The sequence below is a fragment of the Nycticebus coucang genome, chromosome 18 (assembly GCF_027406575.1).
Source record: "Nycticebus coucang isolate mNycCou1 chromosome 18, mNycCou1.pri, whole genome shotgun sequence".
In the NCBI taxonomy this organism is placed as follows: Eukaryota; Metazoa; Chordata; class Mammalia; order Primates; family Lorisidae; genus Nycticebus; species Nycticebus coucang.
The window spans coordinates 56,840,201-56,867,630 of NC_069797.1; the positions used below are offsets into that span (position 1 = coordinate 56,840,201).

General features: G+C 41.7%; 2 protein-coding genes and 1 non-coding gene across 16 annotated transcripts; all 3 read right to left on the minus strand.

Moving 5' to 3' along the window:
* Positions 1-3,188: 3,188 nt before the first annotated feature.
* On the minus strand, positions 3,189-3,292 carry LOC128571351 (U6 spliceosomal RNA). Its single transcript, XR_008375781.1, has one exon. It is a non-coding gene; the product is annotated as a U6 spliceosomal RNA (small nuclear RNA).
* A 9,280-nt stretch (positions 3,293-12,572) lies between these two features.
* Positions 12,573-18,384, minus strand: LOC128570496 (keratin-associated protein 4-6-like). Of its 12 annotated transcripts, XM_053569705.1 has the most exons (4): positions 18,107-18,384; positions 13,654-13,659; positions 13,093-13,272; positions 12,573-12,702 (listed from the first exon to the last, which is right to left on the minus strand). In XM_053569705.1, the coding sequence occupies exons 1-4, from the start codon at positions 18,364-18,366 to the stop codon at positions 12,573-12,575; spliced, it is 576 nt and encodes a 191-aa protein (XP_053425680.1). In that variant the 5' UTR covers positions 18,367-18,384. The 12 variants fall into 12 exon arrangements, with proteins under 12 accessions (XP_053425680.1, XP_053425679.1, XP_053425675.1 ...); XM_053569704.1 differs by lacking the exons at positions 13,654-13,659; positions 18,107-18,384 and having other exon boundaries at positions 12,573-12,777; positions 12,874-13,113; positions 13,219-13,343; XM_053569700.1 differs by lacking the exons at positions 13,654-13,659; positions 18,107-18,384 and having other exon boundaries at positions 12,733-13,113; positions 13,204-13,343.
* Positions 18,385-26,652: 8,268 nt separating this feature from the next.
* Positions 26,653-27,198, minus strand: LOC128570501 (keratin-associated protein 4-6). 3 transcript variants are annotated; one of them, XM_053569724.1, is made up of 2 exons: positions 26,978-27,198; positions 26,653-26,857 (listed from the first exon to the last, which is right to left on the minus strand). In XM_053569724.1, exons 1-2 carry the CDS (start codon positions 27,196-27,198, stop codon positions 26,653-26,655), a joined length of 426 nt encoding a protein of 141 aa, XP_053425699.1. The 3 variants fall into 3 exon arrangements, with proteins under 3 accessions (XP_053425699.1, XP_053425698.1, XP_053425697.1); XM_053569723.1 differs by having other exon boundaries at positions 26,653-26,902; XM_053569722.1 differs by having other exon boundaries at positions 26,653-27,198.
* Between the last annotated feature and the right edge of the window lie 232 nt (positions 27,199-27,430).

Here is a 27,430-nt window from a genome sequence, read left to right on the forward strand (position 1 = left end):
TTACTGTCCTCGGCTGCTGCCCCATATATGTGTCCTGGACTCATGAGATTTATAGCAGGGGCTCAGGTTGAGTCACAGTTGAAAGAGGAGTGCACGGGCACCCAGTCACCGGTTGTCAATGATGACAACCATTCGGAGGCTTGAAAATTTAGATGATACATGCAAGGAAGGAACATTAGAGCTGATCTGGAAAGAAAATAGATTGGACAAAAATGTACCATAGAAAGGGAAAATTCATTCTGTCTGACATTGCAAGAAAAAAGTGTTTACCATTTTCTCATTTAATAATTACATATTTGTTAGGATAAACAATAATAAGGAAGAAAATCTTTCAACAGGGTATAAAAGGGGAACTGGGGCAAAGAGATTCCCAAATTCAAAAAACTCAATCTTCTGGTAACCCACCCAGTATCTCCACCCTCTGACACCATGGTCAGCTCCTGCTGTGGCTCCATCTGCTCTGACCAGAGCTGTGGCCAAGAGACCTGCTGCCGCCCCAGCTGCTGTGTGTCCAGCTGCTGCAGGCCCCAGTGCTGCCAGGCCCTGTGCTGCCAGCCCACCTGCTGCCGCCCCACCTGCTGTGTGTCCAGCTGCTGCAGGCCCCAGTGCTGCCAGTCTGTGTGCTGCCAACCCAGCTGCTGTTGCCCCAGCTGCTGTGTGTCCAGCTGCCGCTGCCCCAGCTGCTGTGTGTCCAGCTGCTGCCGTCCAGCCTGCTGCCAGACCACATGCTAAAGCCCAGTCTCCTGTGGATCCTCTTGTTGAATTTCATTCCAGATCACCAGCCCTGAATCTGTCACCATGCTGACAATGTATTAGTCTTTCTCATTTCCTTTGTCTACCACACCTGGCCTTGTTCTGATTTGCTACTACCTATAGTCATTCCCATCAGCCAGTCCACCGAGAAACTATTTAAAAAGCAATAAGTTAAACTAGTATCATGAAAATCATAAAGTTCTATGCCTCTTGTCATATCAGCCTGCCAGATGACCAGATTATCTCACATTGCTTCTGTGCATGGTCTGGACTTGGCAATGAATTACGTCTGATAAACTGATTATGTCTCAATAAATACTCTCTTGGGATCAGAAACATTTGTGGCCTATAAGTCTTTTTAGTGTTTATATTTATTTGAAGAAAAGTTTGGGCTTCTATCATGTTAACAATAAAAACTGATTTCACATGTGCTGATCAAAGCCTATGTTATAGAAAATGCCAAATGCATCATTTTCTCCCCAACCAGATTGTCCACTTTATATGCCATTAAGTTTATTGAGACAACACAGGAATTTCCTTTTTATCATGATTGAGTTAAGGACCAACTAACAAGAAGCATCGGGCTGTGGGAAGTACTTACAATAAATGAGAGCCGGTTCCCATCCCTAAGGCAACTCACAATGAAATCTTGGATTTAATAGGAGCACAGGTCATGTTGACTATGTTGGTAATATTAGTAAGAAAGAGGAATCTATTCTATTGGAGAAGAGTAATAAACATACAAAGATTAATTCCTAGAAACAAAATGTGTCAAGTCTGAAAATTCAGGGGAATATGTGTACAGCTCTCAATCATGAAAGACAGGACTAAGTGAAGGAGAATTCAATGACAACTGAACGTTTATATGCTTATGAAAGGAATTTGTATAAAAAGCAGTACCAACAACCAGTTATAGTCCTTTTAAGGAGAAAGAGTGATCAAGATTAATTCATAGAGTGGGACTAATCACGGTAGGTCCTATGAGAAAACAAGAGCCAGGATTTTAGCCTGAAGCCACGGATGCAGCGGGAGGATCAGTGACTGTGAAGGTGAAACTCGCTCATGGGAAGGAAAGTGAGAGAGGTGAGGCTGGAGGTGTGCTGGAGGTGCTTGTTGGACATGTCCACGACATGCAGCCATCTGTGCTCCATTAAAGCCCCAGAGGCAGGGTGTGCCCACAGGCCCAGCCGTGAGACATCTGCAGGTTAGAACCCAATCCACCTGACCCAGATGAAGTCACAGCTGCCTGTGCCTCCTCTATAACTCCGAGATTCCCTTTTCCAGTGTCTTCCATTCATATTGTATTTCTTATGCCCTATCTTTTCCTTCCTTCCTTCCTTCCTTCCTTCCTTCCTTCCTTCCTTCCTTCCTTCCTTCCTTCCTTCCTTCCTTCCTTTCTTTCTTCTTTCTTCTTTTTGGCAGAATCTCACTCTCTCACCTTGGGTAGAGTGCCGTGGCATCATATAGCTCACAGGAACTTCAAACTCCTGGGCTTGAGCAATCCTCTTGTCTCAGCCTCCTGAACAGCTGGGACTACAGGTGTGCACTACCACGCCCAGCTACTTTTTCTATTTTTAGTAGAAACAGGGCCTCACTCTTCCTCAGGCTGGTCTTGAACTCCTGAGCTCCTCTCACCCCAGCCTCCCAGAGTGCTAATATTACAGTTGTGAGCCACCACACCTGGTTTTCTATGTCGTCTTAGCGTTTCCCTCTGTCTCAAAATGACATCAATAGGCTAAAAAGCTCTAGGCAAAACCTTTTAGTTGGAAAGGGAAATAAATATGGCATAAAACCAAAACTACATATTTAGAAACTAATATGGTGATACAATTCAAGAATCATATTCTTGGGCCCAGGCGCCTAGACTGCCATTTATTCTAAGACCATCAACTGCTCTATGCACGTACAAGCTGCTTCTCCCTGCCGCCTTTCCGAAGAGCCCAGACCTGAGAAATGTGCCACAGTCTCAAACAGTTACGCCTTTTGTTTCTTCTCTGTATATTGCCAAACTTAAAAAAAAATTCTGTGTTCTCTTTTGCAGCATATAAATATATAGAAATATATATCTTATAAGTTATCTTCAACTTTTTACACTAATGTACCTATCAGCTTTATTTGCAATAGCTAAAATTGTAAAACAATACAAATATCCATCAATTAGTCAATGGATGAAAACCTGTGTTATATCTATATATCTATACAATGGAAATTATTTGGGAATAAAAGGAAACAAAATGCTGACACATAATACAGCACAGATGAACCGGAAAAACATGTTAAGTGAGAGAAGTGAGACGTTAAAAATTACATGCTGGGCTGGGTGCCTGTAGCTCAGTGGTTAGAGTGCCAGCCCTGTGCACCAGGGGTGACAGGTTCGAACCTGGCTCAGGCCTGCTTAATAAGAAAGATTATATGCTACATGTTTCATTCGTATAAAAAATATGGAATGCTTCACAAATTTGCATGTCATCCTTGGGCAGGGGCCATGCTAATCTCTGTATCATTCCAATTTTAGCACAGGTGCTGCTGAAGTGAGCACAATTGTCTTAATTTTTAGATTTACCTTTATCACCAGGAAATATAAATATGGCTTCCTCATTTTGACTATTTATGTATTTATTTATTTATTTTATTGTTTCAGGTTAATTAAGGGTACAAAGAATTGGGTTACAATGTTTGTATTTGTTAGGGTCATTCTCTCTTATTATTATGTGCCAAAGGTGCACCCGAAAGGTGTGCCACACACCCTAACATTGTGCCCATTAAGTTGGAGCACACCTACCTCCTTCCTTCCTGACTAACCCCCACCGCCCACCTTGAATTGATTTGAGTTTTTCCCTTATGTGGGTGTGTATTAGATTGTCTACTGGCTTCATATTGGAATCGAGTGTGTAGGATTCTTACTTCTCCATTCTTGTGATACCTTACTAAGAAGAATGGGTTCCAACTCCATCCAGGTTAATACAGAAGATATAAAGTCTCCATGGTGTACATATACCACAGCTTGTTAATCCCTTCCTGGGTTGGTGGGCATTTAGGTTGTTTCCATATTTCGGCGATTGTAAATTGCGCTGCAATACAGTCTAGTGCAATTGTCCTTATGATAAAATGATCTTTTATTTTCTTCTGGGTAGATGCCTAGTAATGGGATTGCAGGATCAAATGGCAGGTCTAATTTGAGTTCTTTAAGGATTCTCCATACTTCCTTCCAAAAAGTTTGTATTAGTTTGCAGTCCCACCAGGAGTATAAAAGTGTTCCCTTCTCTCCACATCTACACTAGTATCTGCAGCTTTGGGACTTTGTGACGTGGGCTATTCTCACTGGGGTTAGGTGATATCTCAGGGTGGTTTTGATTTGCATTTCTCTGATGATCAGGGATGATGAACATTTTTTCAAATGTTTGTTAGCCATTTGTCTGTCTTCATCAGAGAAGGTTCTGTTTATATCTCTTTTCCAGGGATGGATGAGATTGTTTGCTCTTTTTTGTTGTGGTTGATTAATTTGAGTTCTCTGTGGATTCCAGTTATCAACCCTTTGTCAGACTCATACCCTGCAAATATCTTTTCCCATTCTGAAGGTTGTCTTTTTGCTTTATTTTTTGTGTCCTTAGCTGTGCAGAAGCTTTTCAGCGTAATTAAATCCCATTTGTTTATTTTTGTTGTTGTTGTGATGGCTAGTGAAGTCTTTGTCATAAAATCTTTCTTTATTCCGGTATCATCAAGAGTTTTCCCCACACTTTCTTCTAAGATTTTTATCATGTCATATCTTAGATTTCAATTTTTTATCCATCTTGAGTCAATTTTTGTAAGTGGTGAATGATGTGGGTCCAGTTTCAGTACTCATCTTGGCTATTTGGCATTTGCCTACCACTTTTGTTTTTTTTTTCTTTTTTTGAGACAGAGCCTCAAGCCGTTGCCCTGGGTAGACTGCTGTAGCATCACAGCTCACAGCAACCTCCAACTCCTGGGCTCAAGCGATTCTCCTGCCTCTGCCTCCCAACTAGCTGGGACTACAGACGCCTGCCACAACACCCAGCTATTTTTTAGTTGCAGCCGTCATTGTTGTTTGGCAGGCCCGGGCTGGATTCGAACCCGCCAGCTCAGGTGTATGTGGCTGGCGCCTTAGCCGCTTGAGCCACAGGCGCTGAGCCCTGCCTACCACTTTTGAACTTCTCTCAGATTTATGTTTTCATTTTCTTTGCTTTTTGTTTCTCTTCTCCAATTTTAGAATATATTTAAATCTCTCTAAATGTTATCAGTTTTACCTCTTGGAACCATTATTTGTTTCATATGCTGCATTTATGCTATAGTAGAATTCTTTATTTTGAGGTTTTTTTCAATTGATAGGAACACTTCTTAAAATAATTTTAAGGGAGTTAAATACACTAAAATTGAGTCTTAAATATACTAAAATATGAAAAATTGTTCCATTGTCCTCACATGTGATGGACAGCTTGACTGGCTTAAAATTCCTGGGCTACCTGCTCCCCCTACCCCGCACTGCCACAAGACACATTGAATGCAAATGAAATATTTAAAATAAAATTAACCTTCTAACCTTCAGTATTATCTAACATAGTATGGAAACAGAGAAAATGGATCTCACCACCATCTGGAGAATGGGTAATTGGTCAACTTCAGAGAATGCTTAAGGGGAAGTATATATATGAAATGCTCAGTTAATTTTAAAAGCTTAGAAATAGTAGGTACTTAAGATATCAGAAGATAGACTGTTCATGCCCCCTTGTCCTGTCTAAATCCATCATTTTAAATCAACAAGGGAGAGTGAATAAACAGAAACATTAATTCTCTTTTTCTAGGACAGTAGACAACAGCAGATAAGAAATAGTAATATATCTTTAGAGAGAGCGGTGGTGACCTACTTGACATAGTAAAAGCAGCTACAACATGTGGTGCAAACAGAACACCACTGAGTGGAAAGTGGACTTGCCTTGAGTCCTCAGAGGCTCAGGGCCTGGCAACAGCAGACAGCAAGGAGGGAACTGGGGTGGGGGATGCAGGACCCCTGGGTTCCTCTCCCTCTGCACAAAGTCAGGGCCTTAGGCTGCCTGCCTGCCCCCAGAAGAAACAAGGGGTTTTCTCTAGGAATTTAAAGAGAGACTGTAGATTTATGGACACTGGAGAGGAAAAATGCCAAGTAGAGGACTGAAAACAGGGCAGTAACACGAGTAACTCTGTGCTCAGCATCCAGGACTCCATTGGCCACAGGCCTTTCCAGGAGGAGGTCAGGAGATTCTTCTCTAAAGAAACGGAGGGGCCCAGAGAAAGAATGTGTAAATCCTGGCTTCTCCCAGGTAGGTGGAGAAGGTAGGAAGTGAAAGGATCCATTCAGGAAGTCCACTGATCTACTAGTCCTGCCATTTCATTGGCTTTTTAGTGCCATATTAATAAATGTGCAGCCGACACCAAAGATGTTCATCATTTCATGTCTTAGATTTAAATCTTTTATCCATCTTCAGCCAATTTTTGTGAATGGCCAATGGTGTGGGTCCAGTTTCAGTCCTCATTTTGGCTTTTGTTGCAAAGGCAGAAAGGGAAAACTGGATTCGTCAGAAATAAAAAAACACAGGGAGCGGAATAGAACTAAAAACATTACAAAACAAGTCTAAATATGATACTCATAAGAGATGAGAAGACAATCTAACCTTCCAAGAAGAATTAGATTCTATGAAAAAGGAGCAGCCAGAGAAATAAAGTGAAAACTGAGGAATTAAAACGTTAGAAACAAAATTAGAAATAAAAGGCACTAAAATTTTGGAATGTTGGGTAGAATAAAAAGTCAAAGAAATGAACATTAAAGAAAATGTAATGACATAGATGATTAATTCAGGAGATCTACTCAATGAAGAGAAATTGTACAGAAAGAGGGATGAGAAAACCTAAGGGAGAAAATTATCAAAGAAATAGTGTAAGACAATTTCCTTCCAAAGAGATCTACAGATAAAAGGCCACAAGTGTGGAGCACAATGAATGTAAAAGGCCCACATCAAGGTCTGTTGCTGTGAAATCTCAGGACATTAGGTGTGTGGACACGGTCCTACATAGTAAAAACTTCCAGTGAGTAAAACAATATACAGCCCCACACCAAGGCTCAGAAAGTACAATAGCACCAGACTTCTCAACATCAACACAAGAAGCCAGAGACAATGAGAAATGCTTTAGAATTTCTCAGGGAAATGTTTTTCAGCCTAGAATTCCATGCCAAACCATTGGATAGATACAAAGAATAACGTTTTCAGATATGCTAAGTGTCAAAATAACTTACTGTCCTTGTGCCCTTTCTAAAGCAATGTCTGGAGGATATGTACCACCCAAAGGAAGGAGAAGCCATCACGGAGGAGAACCCAAATTAGGAAGCAGGCATATCAAGTCAGGAAATGGGAAGTGCAAGGGGGGCAGCTTGCAGCATGCCTGGAAAACATTTTATATGGAGAGGAGCTGGGAGATGGAGCCTTTGGAGGGGGAGCTCCAGGAAAATGTTTCTCCATGAAGTGCCTGTGCTGCCACTCCTCATGTTTTCTATTCACTGTCAGTTGAGGAATATTCTTGTACATTCCACTCCCACCACCTGCCACCGTCCCTCCCCCCTTGCCTCTGTGTTCTGACTCCTCCATTGACTTGAGAATTCAGAACTACCATCAAACGTAGTTCATGAAAAGGTGCTGAACATCACTGATCATCAGAGAAATGTAAATCAAAACAACAGGGAGACCTCAAACCTGGTAGGTTGGCAGTCACCAAAAAGCCAAAAGACATCAAGTGTTGGGTGGGATATGGTGAAAGCCAACCCTTGTGCATTGCTGGTGGGATTCTAAAGTAATACAGCCTCCATGGAAAACAGTATGGAGACTCTTCAAAAAACTCATAGGATCCACTTCTGGGTCTATATTCAAAGTAAGTGAAATCTCTATCTTGAAGAGATACATGTACTCCTGTGTTCACTGCAGCATTTTCCACAACACAAACGAAGTGTCCTTATGTGGGTGAATAAAGAAAATGCGATATATATGAGAGCTGTCTGGAAAGTATTCAGCCATGTAATAGGTAAAATAAAGACATCATCATATGACAGATGTCTCTATTTTTCATACACACACATACATGACAATTAAGTTCATGAACTCACGAACATCATTGCTGAATATCACTACGGTCAACTTCAAAGCGTTTCTCTTGGGAAGTTATGCACTGACACCAGCATCTAGTCCATCTTTCAAAGCAATTTTAGAACTCTTTATGCCTTGCTGGGTGCATGATTGTCATGCTTCAGGACCAGATGTCTAGCTTTCCTCCAGCACCTGCAGGTTGCTGGGCCACCCGCAACTGGGCCATGACTGCTCTATGGACAATATATTAATAGAATCATTATAAGTTACATGCTCTTCTGTGTGTGTATAAAAATGAGGATATCTTTGGTCATGAGGTCCCCTATAAACACTGAGGTTTTCTGTCTGATTACTGAACTGGTGCTCTTGGATATCCAGAAGGTAATTCTGACTTATTAGAACTACTGGTTCTTCTCTTCAAACCTGAAGCCCCTCCAGTTTTCCCCTTCTTAGTAAGTGACAGCAACACTCACTTAGTTCCTTAGTCCTATAACCTACAATTCTGATTCCTTTCTTTCCCCCACATCAAACCACCATCAAGTCCTTTCTTCAATACCAGTAAATAAAAGTGTTCCTGTGCTCCAGTCTACCCTCCTAATTCATTGGATCTCTCTCTTCCTAAACATATCTTTCGAAACAACTCTTGGATCATCTTTGTGCTCCCCTCCCTTCCCCTCTTCCCTCCCCTCCCCTCCACTCCTCTCCCTTGCCCTCTCCTCTTCTCTTCTCTTCTCTTCTCTTCTCTTCTCTTCTCTTCTCTTCTCTTCTCTTCTCTTCTCTTCTCTTCTCTTCTCTTCTCTTCTCCTCTCCTCTCCTCTCCTCTCCTCTCCTCTCCTCTCCTCTCCTCTCCTCTCCTCTCTTCTCTTCTCTCTCTTTTTTTGTTTAGACAGAGTCTCATTGTCACCCTGGGTAGAGTGCTATGGTGTCATAGCTCACAGTAACCTCAAAACTCCTGGGCTCAAGCAATCCTTTTGCCTTAGCCTCTCAAGTTGCTAGGACTACAGGCACCCACCACAATGCCTCGCTAATTTTTCTGGTTAAGCAATCCACCCACCTCAACCTCCCAGAGTGCTAGGATTACAGGTGTGAGCCACCATGCCTGGCCATCTTCTTGTTTTTCTAAGATCAATTCTCCACCAATTAATCAGGCTATTTCCTCCTTTAAAAAATAATTTGCAATGAAATATTTAAAATACACATAGGTCTATACATACCTATAAAAAAGAATGGTAAAGACACATCTTCTCACCACATGTGTAAAGGAGGAAAGCACCACTAGTACAGTTGAAATTGCCACGTTTCTTTCTCCTTCCACCTTTCTTCTACCTCCGTTAGTCACTATCCTGAATTTGGTGTTTATCATTTCTATGTATTTCTTTATGCTTTTCTATATATGTTGTACCCCTAAGTCACACATAGGAATGTTTTTTAAAACATTTTTCATGAGTGGCAACATACTATCAATATTCTTGTACAACTTACTTTTTGTGATCAATATTATGTGTGAAGTTCATACATGTTTGTACATTTCATTCTACATTTGATATGCTTTCCCTGCTCTAGATCATTCTTTAGTGTGAATGAATGTTCCATACTTCAATATCCACTCACCATACATTGGGAAATCTAAAAACAGGCATTTCATCAAACACCCTTCTCAATGTGTCTGTGAGGGTGTTTCGGGATGAGATTAACATTTAATCAGTGGACAGAGTAGAGCAGATTGTCTTAATGTCCTCATCTAATCAAATGAAGATCTGGTTAGAACGAAAAGGTCCGACTAAGAGGGAGTTTCTCCTGCTCCACTGCCAAATGCAGTCTTTTCCTACACTTGGACTTGAACTGAAACATTGGCTGTTTTGAGGTCTTGAGAATGCTGACTTTTGGACTAGAACTGTTCCTTTGACTTTTTTGGGTCTCTGGCTTGTTGGCTGCAGATCTGCAGACTTCTCAGCCTCCATAATCTCATGACTCAATTTCTTTGGGTACATCTGTCTATCTATTTATCTATCTATCTATCTATCTACCTACCTACCTATCCATCCATCCTATTGGTTTTTTGGAGAACCCTAATACAGCTGTAATATAATATTGAATTATTTTTCTATAGCTATCGATCAATCATTGCTTTAATGTATTAATATCATAGGATTCATTTCAAAATTTTCTAATTTTGAAGTATTCCTAAACTTCTAGGAAAAACACTCTAGTTGGTTATGATGAATTATTCTGTTTACACATTACTAAATTTCATTAAATACTATTTATTAAATTTTTGCACCTATGGTCCTCAATAATATAGGCCTACAATTTCCTTTATCACTCTGTGTTCATTTGCTTTTGATATTATAGCTGTACTGGCCACATAAAAATAATTTGGGAAGCTTTTCCCTCTTCTCTCTTCTTGTTTTCCAGTTTGCATGGGAAAGAATTTCCTTTAGGGTCTTCAGTCATGATGTCCCCTATGAAAACTGAGGTTGTCTGTCTATATCCATGTGGGTCTGGTGTTCTTAATGTCAACATGTATGAAGGACAGACTTTAGATTGTAACTTTCTTTTATTTAGGGGATGTTGGCTTATTTATGTTTTTCTATATCTTCTCAAATTAATTGGTAATTTATATTTTTCTAGAAATAGTACATTTAATCATAATGTTCAAACATAATTGGTTTAAATGTGTACATAATGTTCTAGCTGGTTTTTAAAATTCTCTGCTCTCTGTATCACTGATTATCCCCCTTCCCAAACATACTTTTTATCTGTCAGTCTTTTTGTCTTTCTCTTTTTCCATTAATCAAGTTTGCCAGGCTTTTTCTATTTTATTTGTTCTTTCTCATGTTCATAGAATTGATTTTATGAAAATTTCATTTAAAAATCTTTTATGTTGATTTTTGCATTTCCTCTGGTAACTTCCTTTCTCTATTGGGTTTATGGACTGATGGGGTGGCTGGGAATGTGGTAGAAGGGGGATCTCGGAGCCTGAATCCAAAGCCTGACATCAAATGTGAAACCATGTTTACCTGCTCCAGGGTAATTGATAAACTAAGATGAAATATGAGCTTTTCATGTTTTTTTTTTTTTATTAAATCATAGCTGTGTACATTGATATATTCATGGGGCATCATTCACTAGCTTCACAGATCATTGTTTGAATTTGACAAAAAGAATAGTTTTGAATATCTAAAAACCTTAGTTTTGTTGTTTATAAGTTCAACCATACTTTCAGAATTTATGCTATAATGACAATACTTCCAACTCTTCTTTGTCAAATTTAAATTACATTTCGTCCTATTGTGTTCCATCTTGCTTCAAATCTCTTAAGGCAGATCCCAGTGGGTTATGTAATAAGGGTATTTTCTTACTTCAAGGAGGCATCGTGGCTGTACAATTAAAATATGGGTGATGTCTTCACCAATGATTGGTTCAGCAGTTTAGGCCATTTCAGAGCCTGTTAATAGGCTAATATCAGTATAGGTGCAAACGTCCAGAGCAGGGGCTCCCGCCAGCGGGCCACGGGGGGATGACTTCTAGTGTATTTTTGAAACCAGATGCAGATGCTACTCTTAAAGGTTCTAAATGTGATGTGCACCCCAGCTGAAAACTACTGACGACTATGAACTAATTCAAACAAACGAACAAAAATCTTTAAAAAGAGAACATGAATTTTGAAATTTCAGCCTTTGCAGGAACAATGTATGTTAGAATGTTAAATGTGCAGATATTTGAATTTGAAGGAATATCCTAAGAGATCACACTCAGATAGACCCTGCCATCCAGATGAAATGCAATTCAATACGCATTTCCTCTCAGCAGAACTTAGTGGGAAATAAAACCTACCTTGCGATGCTAAATATTGTTTATTGAATGAAATGAATTGAGTACAATAAAATTTTTATAGGAAACTTTCCTAGCTTCAGTGGTGTGTGCTTTTTATCTCAGAAATTTGGTTTTACCTTTTTTTTCCAAAATAAGGCCAATGGTATTCAGAGGTATAATGTGTTAAGAGTATAATGCATTTTCACAAAGACATGAATTAAACCTGCCCTGATTTGGGATATTAAGACACACACACATGTGCATGCACATACAAACTGCTTACGTTCTAATGTCTTAAATTATCTCTCGTTGATATACAATTCATTTTCAAAGTGATTTCAGTATACTCTTTCCTCTCTTAGTGTAAAATGCAATTGTCTAGTTCCTGAGGAGAATGATTGTGAAAACAACAGAGAACAATGCCAACAAATTCTTATGCATGGAAAAGTTTATTACAAAGCAGAGAGGTAACAAAGCCTAAAAAACTCACTCCAGGAGAAGATATAGGATCTGAGGGTGTAAAATCAGCACCAGTACAGGGAGTGCAGGTAATGTCTACCTGTTTAGGAAGGGTAATCTGGAGCATAAGAGTGCTAAGGAGAATGAGAAATTCAGAGGACTGGAATAATTTCTTAGCAAGAGGATTACGTATTAGTTTATAGCATATTTGGTGCCAACATTGGAGGGCAGGGCAAAGAAGGGAGGGAGTTTAAAATGATCCAGAATGTGCTCACAGAGCCAGAGGGATGGTGATGGGCTCATTGGAATCATGAGGTCCATCTCATCGAGTGACAGCACCCTGACTCTGTGTGTCCTAATGGTCAGCACATCTGTGGGGACAGAGGTGAAGGCAGAGGTGGGTCTAGGGCAGCGGGCTCAGCAGCAAGAGGAGGCGCAGCACAGGGGCCGGGGGCAGGTGGAGATGACACAGGTTGGGCGATAGCAGGTGGTGTGGCAGGAGACTCGGCCACAGACTGGACGCAGGCAACAGCAGGGGTGGCAGCAGCTGGGCTGGCAGCACAGGGACTGGCAGCACTGGGGCCTGCAGCAGCTGGACACACAGCAGCTGGGGCGGCAGCAGCTGGACACACAGCAGCTGGGGCGGCAGCAGCTAGACACACAGCATCTGGGCCTGCAGCAGCTGGACACACAGCAGCTGGGGCGGCAGCAGCTGGACACACAGCAGCTGGGGCGGCAGCAGCTGGACACACAGCAGCTGGGACGGCAGCAGCTGGACACACAGCAGCTGGGGCGGCAGCAGCTGGACACACAGCAGCTGGGACGGCAGCAGCTGGACACACAGCAGCTGGGGCGGCAGCAGGTGGTCGGACAGCAGACTGGACGACAACAGCTGGACACACAGCAACTAGGGCGGCAGCAGCTGGGACGGCAGCACAGGGACTGGCAGCACTGGGGCCTGCAGCAGCTGGACACACAGCAGCTGGGGCGGCAGCAGCTAGACACACAGCAGCTGGGACGGCAGCACAGGGACTGGCAGCACTGGGGCCTGCAGCAGCTGGACACACAGCAGCTGGGGCGGCAGCAGGTGGTCCTGCAGCAGGTGGTCTGGCAGCAGCTGGGTTGGCAGCAGGTCTCTTGGCCACAGCCCTGGTCAGAGCAGACGGAGCCACAGCAGGAGCTGACCATGGTGTTAGAGGGTGGAGGCTCTGGGTGAGTTTCTAGGAGAGTGAAGATCTTGGGTCTGGAAGTCTTCTTGGCCTCTCTCCCCTTTATACTCAGCTGAAGGTCTGTTGTCACCTTGTCATCGTTTCCTTGTTATTACTTACCCTCCTGGAAAACGTAATCATTTAATTACATAACGACATGTTTCTAGGTAAATACTCCCAAACAGAGAAAAAACCCACATTTCCTTTTCCTGGTGTGCTCCTGTATTTCCAATTGATGCACCGTGTGATATTTCTTCCTTAGTGGGGGGCACCATTGTTCCTGCCTAGACGTGGTGCTTTTACAAAGCACATGACTCTCTGATGTTTTGGGTTTTATTGTGACATCTCCTTCTATCTGTACATTGCTCCATGAAAATCATGGAACATGGTTTACCCCACACTAACGTTTTCTTTTGTTGTCAAAGAGTGTGATCAGGTGAACTGTTGGAAGGAAATGAGAAGGAAAAACTCATTTGAGGGGAGGATGTCCCATGTACAGTGAGGATGACCATGATCCCATGTGGGTGTCTTGGATGGTCAGGGAGATGGACAGACCCCAAAGAGGATCTGAATTCCGTGTCATATGTCCTTCCACAGTGTCAAGGTGAAGCACTTGGCAATGACTCGCTGCTTCTAAAAAGTAAAAACACTTTTTGCTGTATGTCTTCCAGGACAGGCATTAAGAGCAAGAAGTTTAGATTTATCTTTGGATCATCAAAATCACACAACAGGTATTTTATCTACAGAAGCATTTGTTATTTATAATCAAGATGTAGAATGACTAAGCCTTCAATTATATGTATCCATGATATTCTATTGGCCACACTGGATGTAGAGCAAATACACCCTCTTCTCTTTCCTCTAGGTACTTAAATAAAACATATGCATAGAAAACAGAGTTTGGCAAAAATTAAGGGAATCATAATTATTTTCATTAAATAGCCAAAATTAAATGTATGGTATGTAGAGATAACTACCATACATATGCAGTATATGTGGTATTTATTATTTAAGTGTTCACCGTGTGCTGGGCATTGTGCTAAGTACCTTTTATTTGCTGTTTATCTTTAACATAACTCTATGACACAGTGTATATTCTGTGTCATAGAGTTATGTTAAATATTCTTACTATTCCTTTAGCAGAGGACTCAAAAGAAGCACAAAGAGGTTGAAACAAACAATTCGTCTGAGATTAAGGAGAAAATAAGCTTAATAAGTCTTAATGTAGCCCCGAAAGGGATGAAGAATGTAACTTGCAAGGTTTGCTGAAGCCATTTCATCTTCTTGGAATGTTTCTTCTCTCTTGTCAGTTATGCAAACTCCTACTCACCTGTCAAGACCCAGTTAAGATGCTTCCTCTTCAATCATATCTTTCCTGATAAACTCCCCATTTATGTGTAATTATTCCCTGCATTGTGCTGCTAATTTGTCACATTCTACTATGTCATAGTTATTTCCTTCTGAAAGGCATGGGTTATGATATTTATTTTTCTTTTTTTTTAAATTTAATTAAAAATTTTTTTTTATTGTTGGGGATTCATTGAGGGTACAATAAGCCAGGTTACACTGTGTTAGGTAAAGTCCCTCTTGCAATCATGTCTTGCCCCCATAAAGTATTTATTTTTCTTACCATGGTGTTTGGCACAGGGCAGGGGACCATGAACATTGGTGATGAATGTTTGTGTGGTGAATGAAAGTTTTGATGATATAGGGGCATGTAATAGTCCTATAAAAATATGTGTCTTTGGACTTCTGGAGAAAAGAGTGGAAAACACTCCAAACAAAGGGATTGTAGTTCCATTTGAGGAAAACTACATTTATTTCTGCAACATGTCACCTGGTCAATAACATACGTGGAAAGTTGTGGAAATTCAGATTCAGTTTGTAGAATGAGACATGTTTACAAAAAAACATGAGTACCGTGCTTAAGATTCATGCCTGTATTCACAGAGAAAAAAGATAGGAACAGGGGTGGCGCCTGTGGCTCAGTGGGCAGGGCGCCGGCCCCATATACTGAGGGTTGCAGGTTTGAGCCCAGCCCTGGCCAAACTGCAACAAAAATAGTCAGGCGTTGTGGCAGGCGCCTGTAGTCCCAGCGACTTGGGAGACTGGGGCAAGAGAATCACCTAAGCCCAGGAGTTAGAGGTTGCTGTGAGCTGTGACGCCACAGCACTCTACTGAGGGTGATAAAAGTGAGACTGTCTCAAAAAAAAAAAAAAAAAAAAAGATAGGAACACTAGAGATAGAACCAGATGGTAACACTGGTTCTTCTTGCTCTCCTGACTCCCCAGTTTTACTCTTGTTGCTAGAAATAATTACTATTACCAGTACAATGTCAATAAACCAAATTTATTTTCTGGATGCCCATTGTCTTAGCTTGAATTCTCCCCAGTGCAGACTCTGAAAGAAAGATTGGAGTGCAAATAGTTTTCTTAGGGGGAGGGGCCCAAGAAAGAAGCGGTGATCCCAGGAAGTTCATGTAAGGACCTAGGGAAAGTAAGACAGGAAGAAAAGAAAAACTTCAAAATTTTTATACTATTCATAGGGTTACCACTGCAGGCAACTGAGAAATAAACTATGAGGACATGCCCCAGGCTAGGAGCATTGGGGTGCTATGATTTTATGCTTAGGAAATCTTATAGAATCAACCGGGAGTTGGTATTAACCATGGGGCCAAAGACAAGCTTACAGAACTCGATAGATTTCTTACACATCAGCAGAACTTCTCTATAAATTGTAATGGGAACAAAATATGCACACAATTCTCAAGAATAAATATAAAAATATGTAAATAAATCTGCTAAGTAACATACCAGCCTGTATGCAGGAAAGTGTTAATATTTCCTGAAGGACATAAAATGACATTTGAATAAATGACAGAATAAGAAACGTACAACGAATGTCAGGTTTATGAAAAAATACATAGATATGTTATAAACGCATTTAATCAGGATGTATCTCAGTGCGTAGCCATCGGTCTTGAATGAGTTTGGCAAGGACCAATGATGGGAAATTTACTATTAGTTGTGTACTTTTGGTTTTAAGTTTGTAAAGAGCATGTATTTGTGTATGAATGAAATTTGAAAAGAATAAACAGTGATCTACGTAAAATTCACAGTTTTCTCTATAGAATATGTTTCCGCTATTCTGTTACTACTCTGATTTGCCATGCACTAAAAGTACATTTCAATCAATCATTTCAGCTCACAAATTAGCTACTTTGAATTTCAGACTGGTTTGGGGAGGGGTTGGGATCCCCAGGAAGCAGGCACGGGCTTGGAAATCAGCATTAGAAGGTTTATGGAGGAATGCTCCTGGGATTCACACTGGAGGAAGAGATGGGGAGGAAGCAGGAGTGGCCACTGGGAGAAACTGAACTGGTGGGTGGTCTCAGGGGACGCCTCGGCTGAACCCACAGGGAGTTCTGAAGATGGTATGATTCATTAAAGGCATTTTTAGTTGGGGAAAGAAATGTGAGTCTTTGCAGTTCTATCCTGATAAGAAGGGCATGACCTTGGACAGGAAGAGAAAAAAAAAAGTCTCCAGCAATACCTCTGAGCTGTCACCAGCTCTCCTTCCTTCACTTAAAGCACCTTGGCCTTGATGGTGGCCCCTCTACATGGCAGGATGAGCTTTCCCCCTGTAGCTCTGCCAGTCAGTGTAAAGTAGATCTGCTATATGTGTGGAGAAAATGCATTGCACACACCTGAGTAGACAAGGCGTAGATTTTGCTAAGCCATCTGTTAGCTGCTTTTGTTGGTGAAAAAACATAAAAGATGGGATTTTAAAAGATGATCCATTGTGTTCCATCTTTCCAAAATTTTCTCCTATTTCTATATTCATGAATACTCCATGACTTTGGTTTCACTCTTTTGGTTTGCAAAGACTACAAAATGATTAATTTGCTTAAAACTAAAAGACTTTTCTAGACAGCTCTAGGCAGTGATCAGTGTCAGTTGACTTTTGTTAGAAGGTTAAGTAGTATGTGCTGTCTTCCCTGCAGGTGTAGGCAAAATATAATTACCTGGGTCCCAAATATAAAACGTTTTTAAAAAGAGAATCATAATCACATTCAATTTTCAATGCCAATAGGATAGAGGTTTATTTTGATAACATGGAAATAGCAAGGTACAAAAAAGTCTTTGCAAAGGATTATAGGGGATACTTCATTGGACCTCAATGTCCAAGGGATTAAAATATGTGGTCCTACAAGGGATGGAGGCAAGCTTCAAATTTCTTATGCAGGATGAATGGACAAAAGGAAAAATTTGGGGGGGAAATATGTTAGTTTATTAGGAGATTCTTGATGAATTCATTTGGAAGGCAAGGAATTTGGACAGAAGTTAGAATGTGGACATGCAAGCACCAAGAGTAAGGTTTGCTTGTAGGATGCAGAGCAATTCTCTTGAGCACTTCACATTTTTAAAAAGAAGGTCTTCATCTGTGGGGAAGGAGTTGATAAGGCGTGGAATGCTGAAAGCAGAGACTCAGCAGCAAGAGGAGGCGCAGCACAGGGGCCGGGGGCAGGTGGAGATGACACAGGTTGGGCGATAGCAGGTGGTGTGGCAGGAGACTCGGCCACAGACTGGACGCAGGCAGCAGGTGGGCTGGCAGCACTGGGGCCTGCAGCAGCTGGGGCGGCAGCAGGTGGGCTGGCAGCACTGGGGCCTGCAGCAGCTGGACACACAGCAGCTGGGGCGGCAGCAGCTGGACACACAGCAGCTGGGGCGGCAGCAGCTGGACACACAGCAGCTAGGGCGACAGCAGCTGGACACACAACAGCTGGGGCGGCAGCAGCTGGACACACAGCAGCTGGGGCGGCAGCAGGTGGGCTGGCAGCACACGGACTGGCAGCACTGGGGCCTACAACAGCTGGACACACAGCAGCTGGGGCGGCAGCAGGTGGTCCTGCAGCAGGTGGTCTGGCAGCAGCTGGGTTGGCAGCAGGTCTCTTGGCCGCAGCCCTGGTCAGAGCAGACGGAGCCACAACAGGAGTTGACCATGGTGTAGGAGGGTGGAGGCTCTGGATGTGTTTCCAAGAGAGTGAGGTGAGTGTTCTGATTTCAAGCTCTCCTTGCTCCCTTTTATACCCTGCCAAGGGCGCCTGTGACCATGTGAAGAATCTTCTTGTTGTTTAGACAGTACTAATAGAAAATCAGTTAGTTTTAGTAAATTAGATAATTGTGTTTATCTGATAAATATTTCTATATATAGAAAAGGCATCACTCACTTCCTTTTCCTGCTGTCTTATGAGGATCCAACTTGGTTAAGCAGAGTGAATCAGCTCCTGTTCTTCTTGGTCTGGTATGTCTTCTAAAGTAGATCTATTACCTGACATTGTTTCACTGGACTTCAAAGGTGTTAACACTTCATGTATGTATTTAACTTCAGGAAAATATGTGGAGAATAGATTTGATGATGACTAAATCTCCCCTGCTGCCAAAGTGGTTAAAAGTAAGTCACATGGAATGCTGGGAGATAAATAGGGTAAAGGACCCATCTTTAGTTAGTGAAGGGAGATGACTTGTGTGCAATGAGGGATACTCTGATTCCTTTGGATTTCCTAGATGGTCAGTGAGATGCAAAGGCTCCCACAAACTTCCTATCTGTTCTGTCTTATTGAATCCATCCAGTGTGAAACAGTTGCAATGCAATGATTCATTACTTTCAAACAGTAAAAGCACATTGACATGGTAGGTTCTTTTAAAAGTTACTGAATTGTTGCTGGCCTGTTCTTCAGAAATAGAGTATTATAAAGGAGCATTTTGACCCCTATTTTAGTTAAGTCCACATACCCAGTGAATATGTACAGCAGAAGTGCCATTGAAAGTATATTTCCTCATTTTCTGAGCTATCATCTCTTAACAATATATGTTTGGACATATTTTACTTGATTCAAGGAGATATAAAGGTTAAACTTTACTCTCTGTCCAACAGACACTTAAATAAAGCAAATAAGACACATGCATAGGAAGGATTTTGGCAACTATTTAGAGCATTATATGATTAGTGAACAAAATAATAATTATAAATGTATTTAAATCTGTACACTGGCTTCAAAAGATGAGATAATACTAACAGTTACAGACAGTCAGAAATTCTCTATAATTGGCATCTTGTTTATAGTTCCCAGGCACTCTACGAGGTAGTCCAGTCATCCCCAACCTTTTTGGAACCAGGAACCAGCTTCATGGAAGACAATTTTTCCATGAACCAGGGTGCAGGGGTTGGGGTGAGTGGATAGTTTTGATATGAATCAGAAAGCAATTGATTTATTGTGGTCTTTGTGTAGTCAAACCTCTCTGCTCATGATAATTTGCGTTCACGCCCCAGCTCTAACATCATTGCCTCAGCTCTACCTCAGATCATCAGGCATGAGATTCTCATAGGGAGCCGCCAGCTAGATCCCTTCTATGCAGTTTACAGTAGGGTTCACGTGCCTCTGAGAATCTAATGCTGCTGCTGAGAGACAGGAGACAGACTTTGCCCAGGGTGTGGGCCCTGGGGAGCAGCTGTAGATACAGATGAAGCTTCGCTCTCTCGCCTGCCACTTCCTTCCTGCTCTGCAGCTCAGTTCCTAACAGGCCATGGGTTGTCCTGGTCCATGGCTTGGGGGTTGGGGATTATAGAGGTAGACAACATTTTTTATGAATTATTTACCCATGAGGTACTTGGGGCCCAGATAGACTGAAGTCACATAGTCAGTGAGGAAGGTGGTTCTCTCCCAGAATGTTCAGGAAGGTATGAAGAATGGTAATCCTGCGCCATGTCTTACATCATTCCATTTGCCTAGAACATTGCTTTCTCTTTTGTCAGCTCAGCAAACTTCTGCTCATATATAAATGTCAGCCCAGATACTAACTCATTTCTAATATCTTTTGTGACATCTGCTGTATTCAAAATGAACCTTTCCCTCTCCTTTCCTCCAAGATATGCCTCTGACCAGGGTACCACACTTTAGCATAATTGTTTTATATCTCTTTTTTCCTAACCCTTCTGTAAACTCCACGAAGTCAGAGACTATGATTTATTCATACTTATATATACGGTGCCTAGCAAATGGCCTGCGTGTAGTTAGTTGAGTGAATGTAAGATTTATTGAAAAATGCTGGGTAATTTACTCACCCTTTAACATACTATGGATATTCCTAGAAGGATGGAGAAGAAAATAAAGAGCATTCGAACAATGGGAACATGGTTGAATGAGAGTACATTTTTGAGGAGAGGAATGACCTATCCTCCTAGATGGTGGGTGTTGGAGAGCAGGGAAAGATAATACTCAAAGGATAGAAGGAGGAGAATTTAAGGATATTCTTGAGCTGTATAAAGAGCTCAAGATATCATTGGGAAGAAAGGTCTCAGCAAACATGTAGGCCTTGCAAATATTATTTGGCTGGAGGTGGGGGGAGTGACTTGTTAGCAGGGAAAATGTTTAGGTGGTAGTTGTAGGGTGGGGTAAAAGATAATGATGTATAGGATGGTGGTGATGAGATTTCAGAGTAGTCCACCAGAACCAGTTACGACATGGACAATCCAGGGAATAAGATGTGGATTCTCAGTATTTTTCAGGTTTACACATGCACCCACACATTTTACAATTAAATCTCTCTTGGTAGTTAAAAGAATTATTTGTCATTTAAAAGAATCATTAAAAAGAAACCATCATGAACAAAGTAAAAACACAAATGACTAAATTAAAAAAAATACTCAGTTCATATCTCAAAGGGTTAATAATATATAAAGGACTTCTCAAAATAGATTAGGAAAAAGAAGACTAACAGCCTAATGGGAAAATAAAATGAAAATATTTCCTTATCATAGAAAGATACCCCATCCCATGCATAATACAAGAAATGAAATTGCTTAGGATAATACCTTTTACCTGGTACGTCGTCAAAAAATTCAAAATTGGGGGCGGCGCCTGTGGCTCAAAGGAGTAGGGCACTGGCCTCATATGCCAGAGGTGGCAGGTTCAAACCCAGCCCCAGCCAAAAAAAAAAAAATTCAAAATTGGACTACATTCTCTGATAGTGACATGGTGTGGAGATAGATGTGCTCACACCTGTGAGGATTTGGCAGTAACTGGTAGCATTCTTGTTTGACTCAGTTATATCCTAATTCTATAAGTTATCCTGAAGATTCTTAGGGAAAAGTATAAAAAACTGTTGCACAAGATTATTCATAGTGGTTCTATTTATAAAAATCAAACAGAATAACAATAAGCAAACTGGACACACTCCAAGCGTCCTTCAGTAGGGTGCTGGTGGGTAAACTATGGTGCACCCTCACTGTGGAGCAGTATTCAGCTGTAAACAAGAAAGAGGAGTCTCTGTGCATGCTGCTGTGAAGCAATCTCCAGTCTCCACGGTATGTTCTTAAGAAATGATAAAGCATGTAAAGAAAAATGTGTATCATGTTCAGTAATTCTATAAAACACAGAGCATAAATATAGAAAATACATTTGTGTACATTTTTAAAATGATGGAAGACGACTGAAAACAGGAAAGAGGGACTTCCACTTCCAGCCAAGATGGAGTAGCAGGGTCTTGATTCACTTTTCTGCTTGATACAGCAGCAACAACAACAAAAAAGACAAAATAAACAAAATAATGGTTTTTAAACCAGAAAGGACACAGGGCACTTGTGTCTTAGAGAGAATAAACAAATGAGGTGATCCTTAGGATTGCTTCAACTTGTTCCACCCACCACGACCACGTAAATGGGACTACCGGCTCCTGCCACAATGCCTGACTATTTTCAGTAGAAACAGTGTCTCCCTCTTGCTCAGGCTGATCATGAACTCCTGAGCTCAAGCAATCAATCCTCCTGCCTCAGCCTCCCAGAGTGCTGGGATTGCAGGTGTGAGCCACTATTTCTGGCCCAAGAGAGTTTATAGGGTATAGCAGTGTGGGAGGGAGAACCACATGGAGTCTGGTAGTCACCTGTCTGAGCAGCTGGCACTGGATGGGAGACCAGGAGAGGCAGAACTCACAGGGTGGAGCATTAGAGGGGAGAGTTGCACAAAGTCCCAGGAACTACAGAACAGCTGCCTTTGAGTCCTTAGCTCTATACTAATCAGTATATTGGAAGTGGAAGGCAGAGGAAACTATCCTTGGAGCTGACACAGGACTGGAAATAGTTCATAGTCCCTTAAGCCAGAGTGAAAAACCTATTAATTCATGGTTCATTGGTTAGAATACTCAGAAGAGTATTGTCTCAGAAGTAGGACAAATTTTGCCTTAAAGATTGCTCTGGTCCCACCTCACAAAGTTTAGAAGCAAGTCTATCAATCAACAAGTGTAAAGTTTTAGTTAAGTAAGATTAATAAGCTTCAGAGATCTGCTATACAACATTATGTACAGATGTGTCCTCTATAACCAAAGTAATATATTTCACATCCAAATTTTGTTAAGAGGACAAATCTCATGTTAAGCGTTCTTACCACGACACAACACAAATTTGTTAAAAGCAAGTCTAGAAAGGATCTGTTAAGTAACTTAATTGCATCCTAGAATAATTAATTGGACTCTTTCAAAATTAAAATGTTTCACTCTCAAAACACTGTTTATGAATGAGAAGTAAGCCACAAACTTGGAGAAAATACTTATAAAACATAGATTCAACAAAGAAAATGTATATAGAATATACATAATTCTTATTGCCAAATAATAATAAGACAAACAACCCAAGACACAATGGGCAAAAGCTTTGAACAGACACTTGTATATCTGTACACTACTTCTCAGCCATACAACAGACAAATTATTGATACACAGAGCTTGAATGTCAATATAGTTATGTTGAGTGAAAAACCAGACAAGTTAGAGTATAAAATGTATGATTCCATTTATATAAAATTCTAAAAAATGCCAAAGAATTTATAGTGACAGCATATCAGTAGTTACGTGGGAGGGGGAAAGGGAAGGAATTACATAGGGGGGTGCAGGATATTCATTGTCTTGTGATCATGTTGGCTTCATGGGTATACACATGTATCAAAACATCACACTGTGCACTTTAAGTATGAATGGATTATTGTGCATCCATTGTTCCTAATGAAGCAGAAATAAAGGAAAATGAAAGCGTAAACCATGATTTGTTTGTTGTTTTGAGACAGAGTCTCACTTTGTTCCTTTAGTAGAGTGCTCTGATGTCACAGCTCACAGCAACCTCCTACTCTTGGGGTTAAGCAATTCTCTTGCCTCAGCCTTCCGAGTAGCTGGGACTATAGGCACCTTCCATAAAATCTGGCTATTTTTAGAGACGGGGTCTGGCTCTGGCTTAGGCTGATCTCGAACTCATGAGCTCAGGATCTACCTGCCTCAGCCTCCCAGAGTTCTGGGATTACAGACGTGAGCCACCGCACTGAGCCCCTGATTTATTCTGATACAGATCCATGGGCTTGGAGGGAACAGAGTAAAGAAGACAGAGGTGGGGCTGGAAGTCTGGGAATAGATCTTACTCTGTAGCTTTGACTATCAGCCCATGTAAATAGAAACAAAATTAAAACTTAAAACTCTCTCGACAGCATTAAAATCACTACCACAACAATGGTAGTGAAGTCCAAATACCTGACTGTACTTCCAGGTGTCAGAGAAAGTAATTATCCCAAGACCGAAAAGGTTTTCTCCAAGACCTCATAAACAGTCTTATGTTTGTTTTCAGTAACCATGTTGTCGTTGTTAGTATTGGCAGTGTTATTCCAAGACTGTTGTGCAAACATTAGGTAATAAAGAAAAGGACTAATTACACTAGAGGACTGTTATGTTTGGCATGGCAGAAGGAGATTTGTAAGTAAGGTACGTAAGGTTAAGTAAAAACCCTAGCATTATCACTCCGAACACTGATATAGTTTATCTTTTAAAGAAATATTTGTCCAGCTGTGGAAACTAAAAAAGCAGAGGGAATATAATTGACTTAGCAGTACTGAGCATTCTTAAACTTCAGTTTACGGTCTCAAATAACATTTTTCACTAAAATAAACTGGGATTTATTGGAGTAAAGGCTCACTTTGTTGCAGAATATTACAGAAATATAAATGTTTGAGTTACGTGGATTGCTTTTGTACTGCTTGGGTCAAAGTTATACGTCTGCCCATCATCCGATAGTGTACATTGTACCTGTTAGATGTGATCTCACCTGCCTGCCCTCTTCTCCTTCAATTGATTTCAGTTGCATTATACTTTCATCTGTGCACATGAATGCTGACTGGTTAGCTCCAATTTCATAGTGAGGACCTGTGGTGTTTGCTTTTCCATTCTTTCCATACTTCACTTAGGAGAATGGGCTCTAGCTCCATCCAGATTGTTACAAAAGGTATTAGTTCCTTTTTTATGGCTGAGCAGTACTCCATACATATACCACATTTTATTAATCTACTCATGAATTGATGGACACTTGGGATGATTCCACATCTTTGCAATTGTGCTGGAATAAACATTTTAGTGCAAGTGGCTTTTTATAAGTCTGGAGAAGGAAATGTACAAAGAAGTCTGGGATATCTCATTCTACCAAAGATTCTTTTGTCTACAAAGTCTGTCAGATTCACATCAAGAGGACTCAGAGGCTGGCTTGAAGTTGCTTATTTCAACATCAAAAGGGATATAAACCGGAACACACTGATACCCCCATTGCATATATTGAAATCCACGAGTTCACATGAGATTAAAAACAACAACAACAACTTTGTTCACCTTTGGTTGATGCAAACTGGGCAATAAAGGGACAGGATCAGGCATTTGTTTTGCCTTTCTTGTAACACTATCCCCAGGGTAACTAAACGTTAAACAAAGGAAGTTTCTCTATGGGATTATTCCACTAGTAAATAGCAAAGGCAGAATAGAATTGCAATATCACCATTTTCTGTGCCTAATGAATCAGTGGCTCTGGGCAATGATGATCAACAGCTGCCGACATCACATAAATTGTGACAACTGGACACTGTGTGCCTCCCAGCAGAAAAGCACGCTACTGCCCATGAAGTGGTCTTTGAGTCCTGTAGGTCTCTGGGGGTGTAGCCTCCCATGAGCAGGTGCAGCAGTTCTCTGGGTGAAGTGTGCCAGAACTGAACTCTAGTTAATGGTGTGTGGCAAAGAAGAGAGTTGGGAAAAGATACTGAGGAGAGATTGGCTTGGTTTTCAAGACTAATCATCTTCCAGAAAAAGTGGGCAATGGTCTAGACTTCAACAGTGGGGACTGGACCCCCTCTTCAAGCCCTGACTGGAGAAATTTGAGGATCCAAGATCTTCTATGCATCCACTCGGACATTCCCATCCCATGTCTCAGGGTCCCGTTTGTTTCCAATTACGGCCTTGATCTAGGCCTGGGCAGAGCTGCTGAGGCTGAGAGCACAGTCATCTCTGTCTGGAGCTCTGTATTCTTTTCCTAAGACCTGGCCTTGGTCCTCAGCTTTCTCTGTCCTTTGGCTACAAGAGATGAGAGTTTGTAGGCTGTCGTGAAACATCTGTCTTTCTATTGCTGACTTATCACTTTTAACCTTTTGTTATATTCTCTTAAATCATCAGTTTCCCCCAGCTATAGACATCCAATTTCATTAGCTTTGTAATTACCATATACTGATTTCACAGATAGATAATAACGAAGATGTTGTCCTACAGAACGTTAATTATTTATGGTTTTTCCAAAAAAATTTTTTAATCTTTGAAGTCTTTCGATTTTGTCTTAAAAACTAAAGAGACTGATACTGGAAACTGGACTGTGATAAATGTGGCTAGACCTCTACCATAAAACTGTAAAACTATGTTGTCTGTCCTACAAGTATAAGTAAAACTACAATTGCCCAGACTGAACAGAGAATATTAAAGAAAAGTAGAATCACACTGAATTTTCTTTACAAGAAAGTGGTGCTTTATTTTGGCATGGAGATATAAAATAAGAAGATTGGGAAATAAAAATTATAAAAGAACTTTGGCCAGATAAGGGAGAGAGACTATAAAAATCCACATGCAGAGATGCTGAAGTAATAAACATGGTGTACATTGATCTTGACAAACTGGTGTCCAAAAGTTAAGAAGGAGAATTGGGAAAGAATCGGCCAGGTCATCACAAGGGTATATTATGAGCAGATTTGTGCTTGGATGGGAGGAAGAGTTTGTACCTGGACCAAAGCCAGGTTGCTCACAGAGTTAGCGGTCCTGTGTTGGGCTCAATAAGATCGGGAGACCCTATTCAGTGGAGCAACATCAGCCCAACTCCATGTGTCCCAACCTAATGGTCAGCATGTCTGTGGGGACAGAGGTGAAGGAAGAGGTGGGCCTAGGGCAGCAGGCTCAGCAGCAAGAGGAGGCGCAGCACAGGGGCCGGGGGCAGGTGGAGATGACGCAGGTTGGGCGATAGCAGGTGGTGTGGCAGGAGACTCGGCCACAGACTGGACGCAGGCAGCAGCAGGGGCGGCAGCAGCTGGGCTGGCAGCACAGGGACTGGCAGCACTGGGGCCTGCAGCAGCTGGACACACAGCAGCTGGGGCGGCAGCAGCTGGACACACAGCAGCTGGGGCGGCAGCAGCTGGACACACAGCAGCTGGGACGGCAGCAGCTGGACACACAGCAGCTGGGGCGGCAGCAGGTGGGCTGGCAGCACACGGACTGGCAACACTGGGGCCTACAACAGCTGGACACACAGCAGCTAGGGCGACAGCAGCTGGGCTGGCAACACACAGACTGGCAGCACTGGGGCCTGCAGCAGCTGGACACACAGCAGCTGGGCCGGCAGCAGGTGGTCCTGCAGCAGGTGGTCTGGCAGCAGCTGGGTTGGCAGCAGGTCTCCTGGCCACAGCTCTGGTCAGAGCAGACGGAGCCACAACAGGAGCTGACCATGGTGTCACTGGAATGAGTGGAGTTCCACAAATGGGTTTGGCTGGGTTTGCAGGGAGTGAGTTCTTGAGTTTGAAAGTCTCCTTGCGGTGTCCCTTTTATACTCCCCCGGTGTTACTGTGAGCAACACTTTTACCTGGTTGTTTTCCTCCTGGGAAATCAATTAGTAGTATTATATTGTAATTATGTTTATCAGGTTAAATACACCAATATCTAAAAAAGGATCATTTCCTCC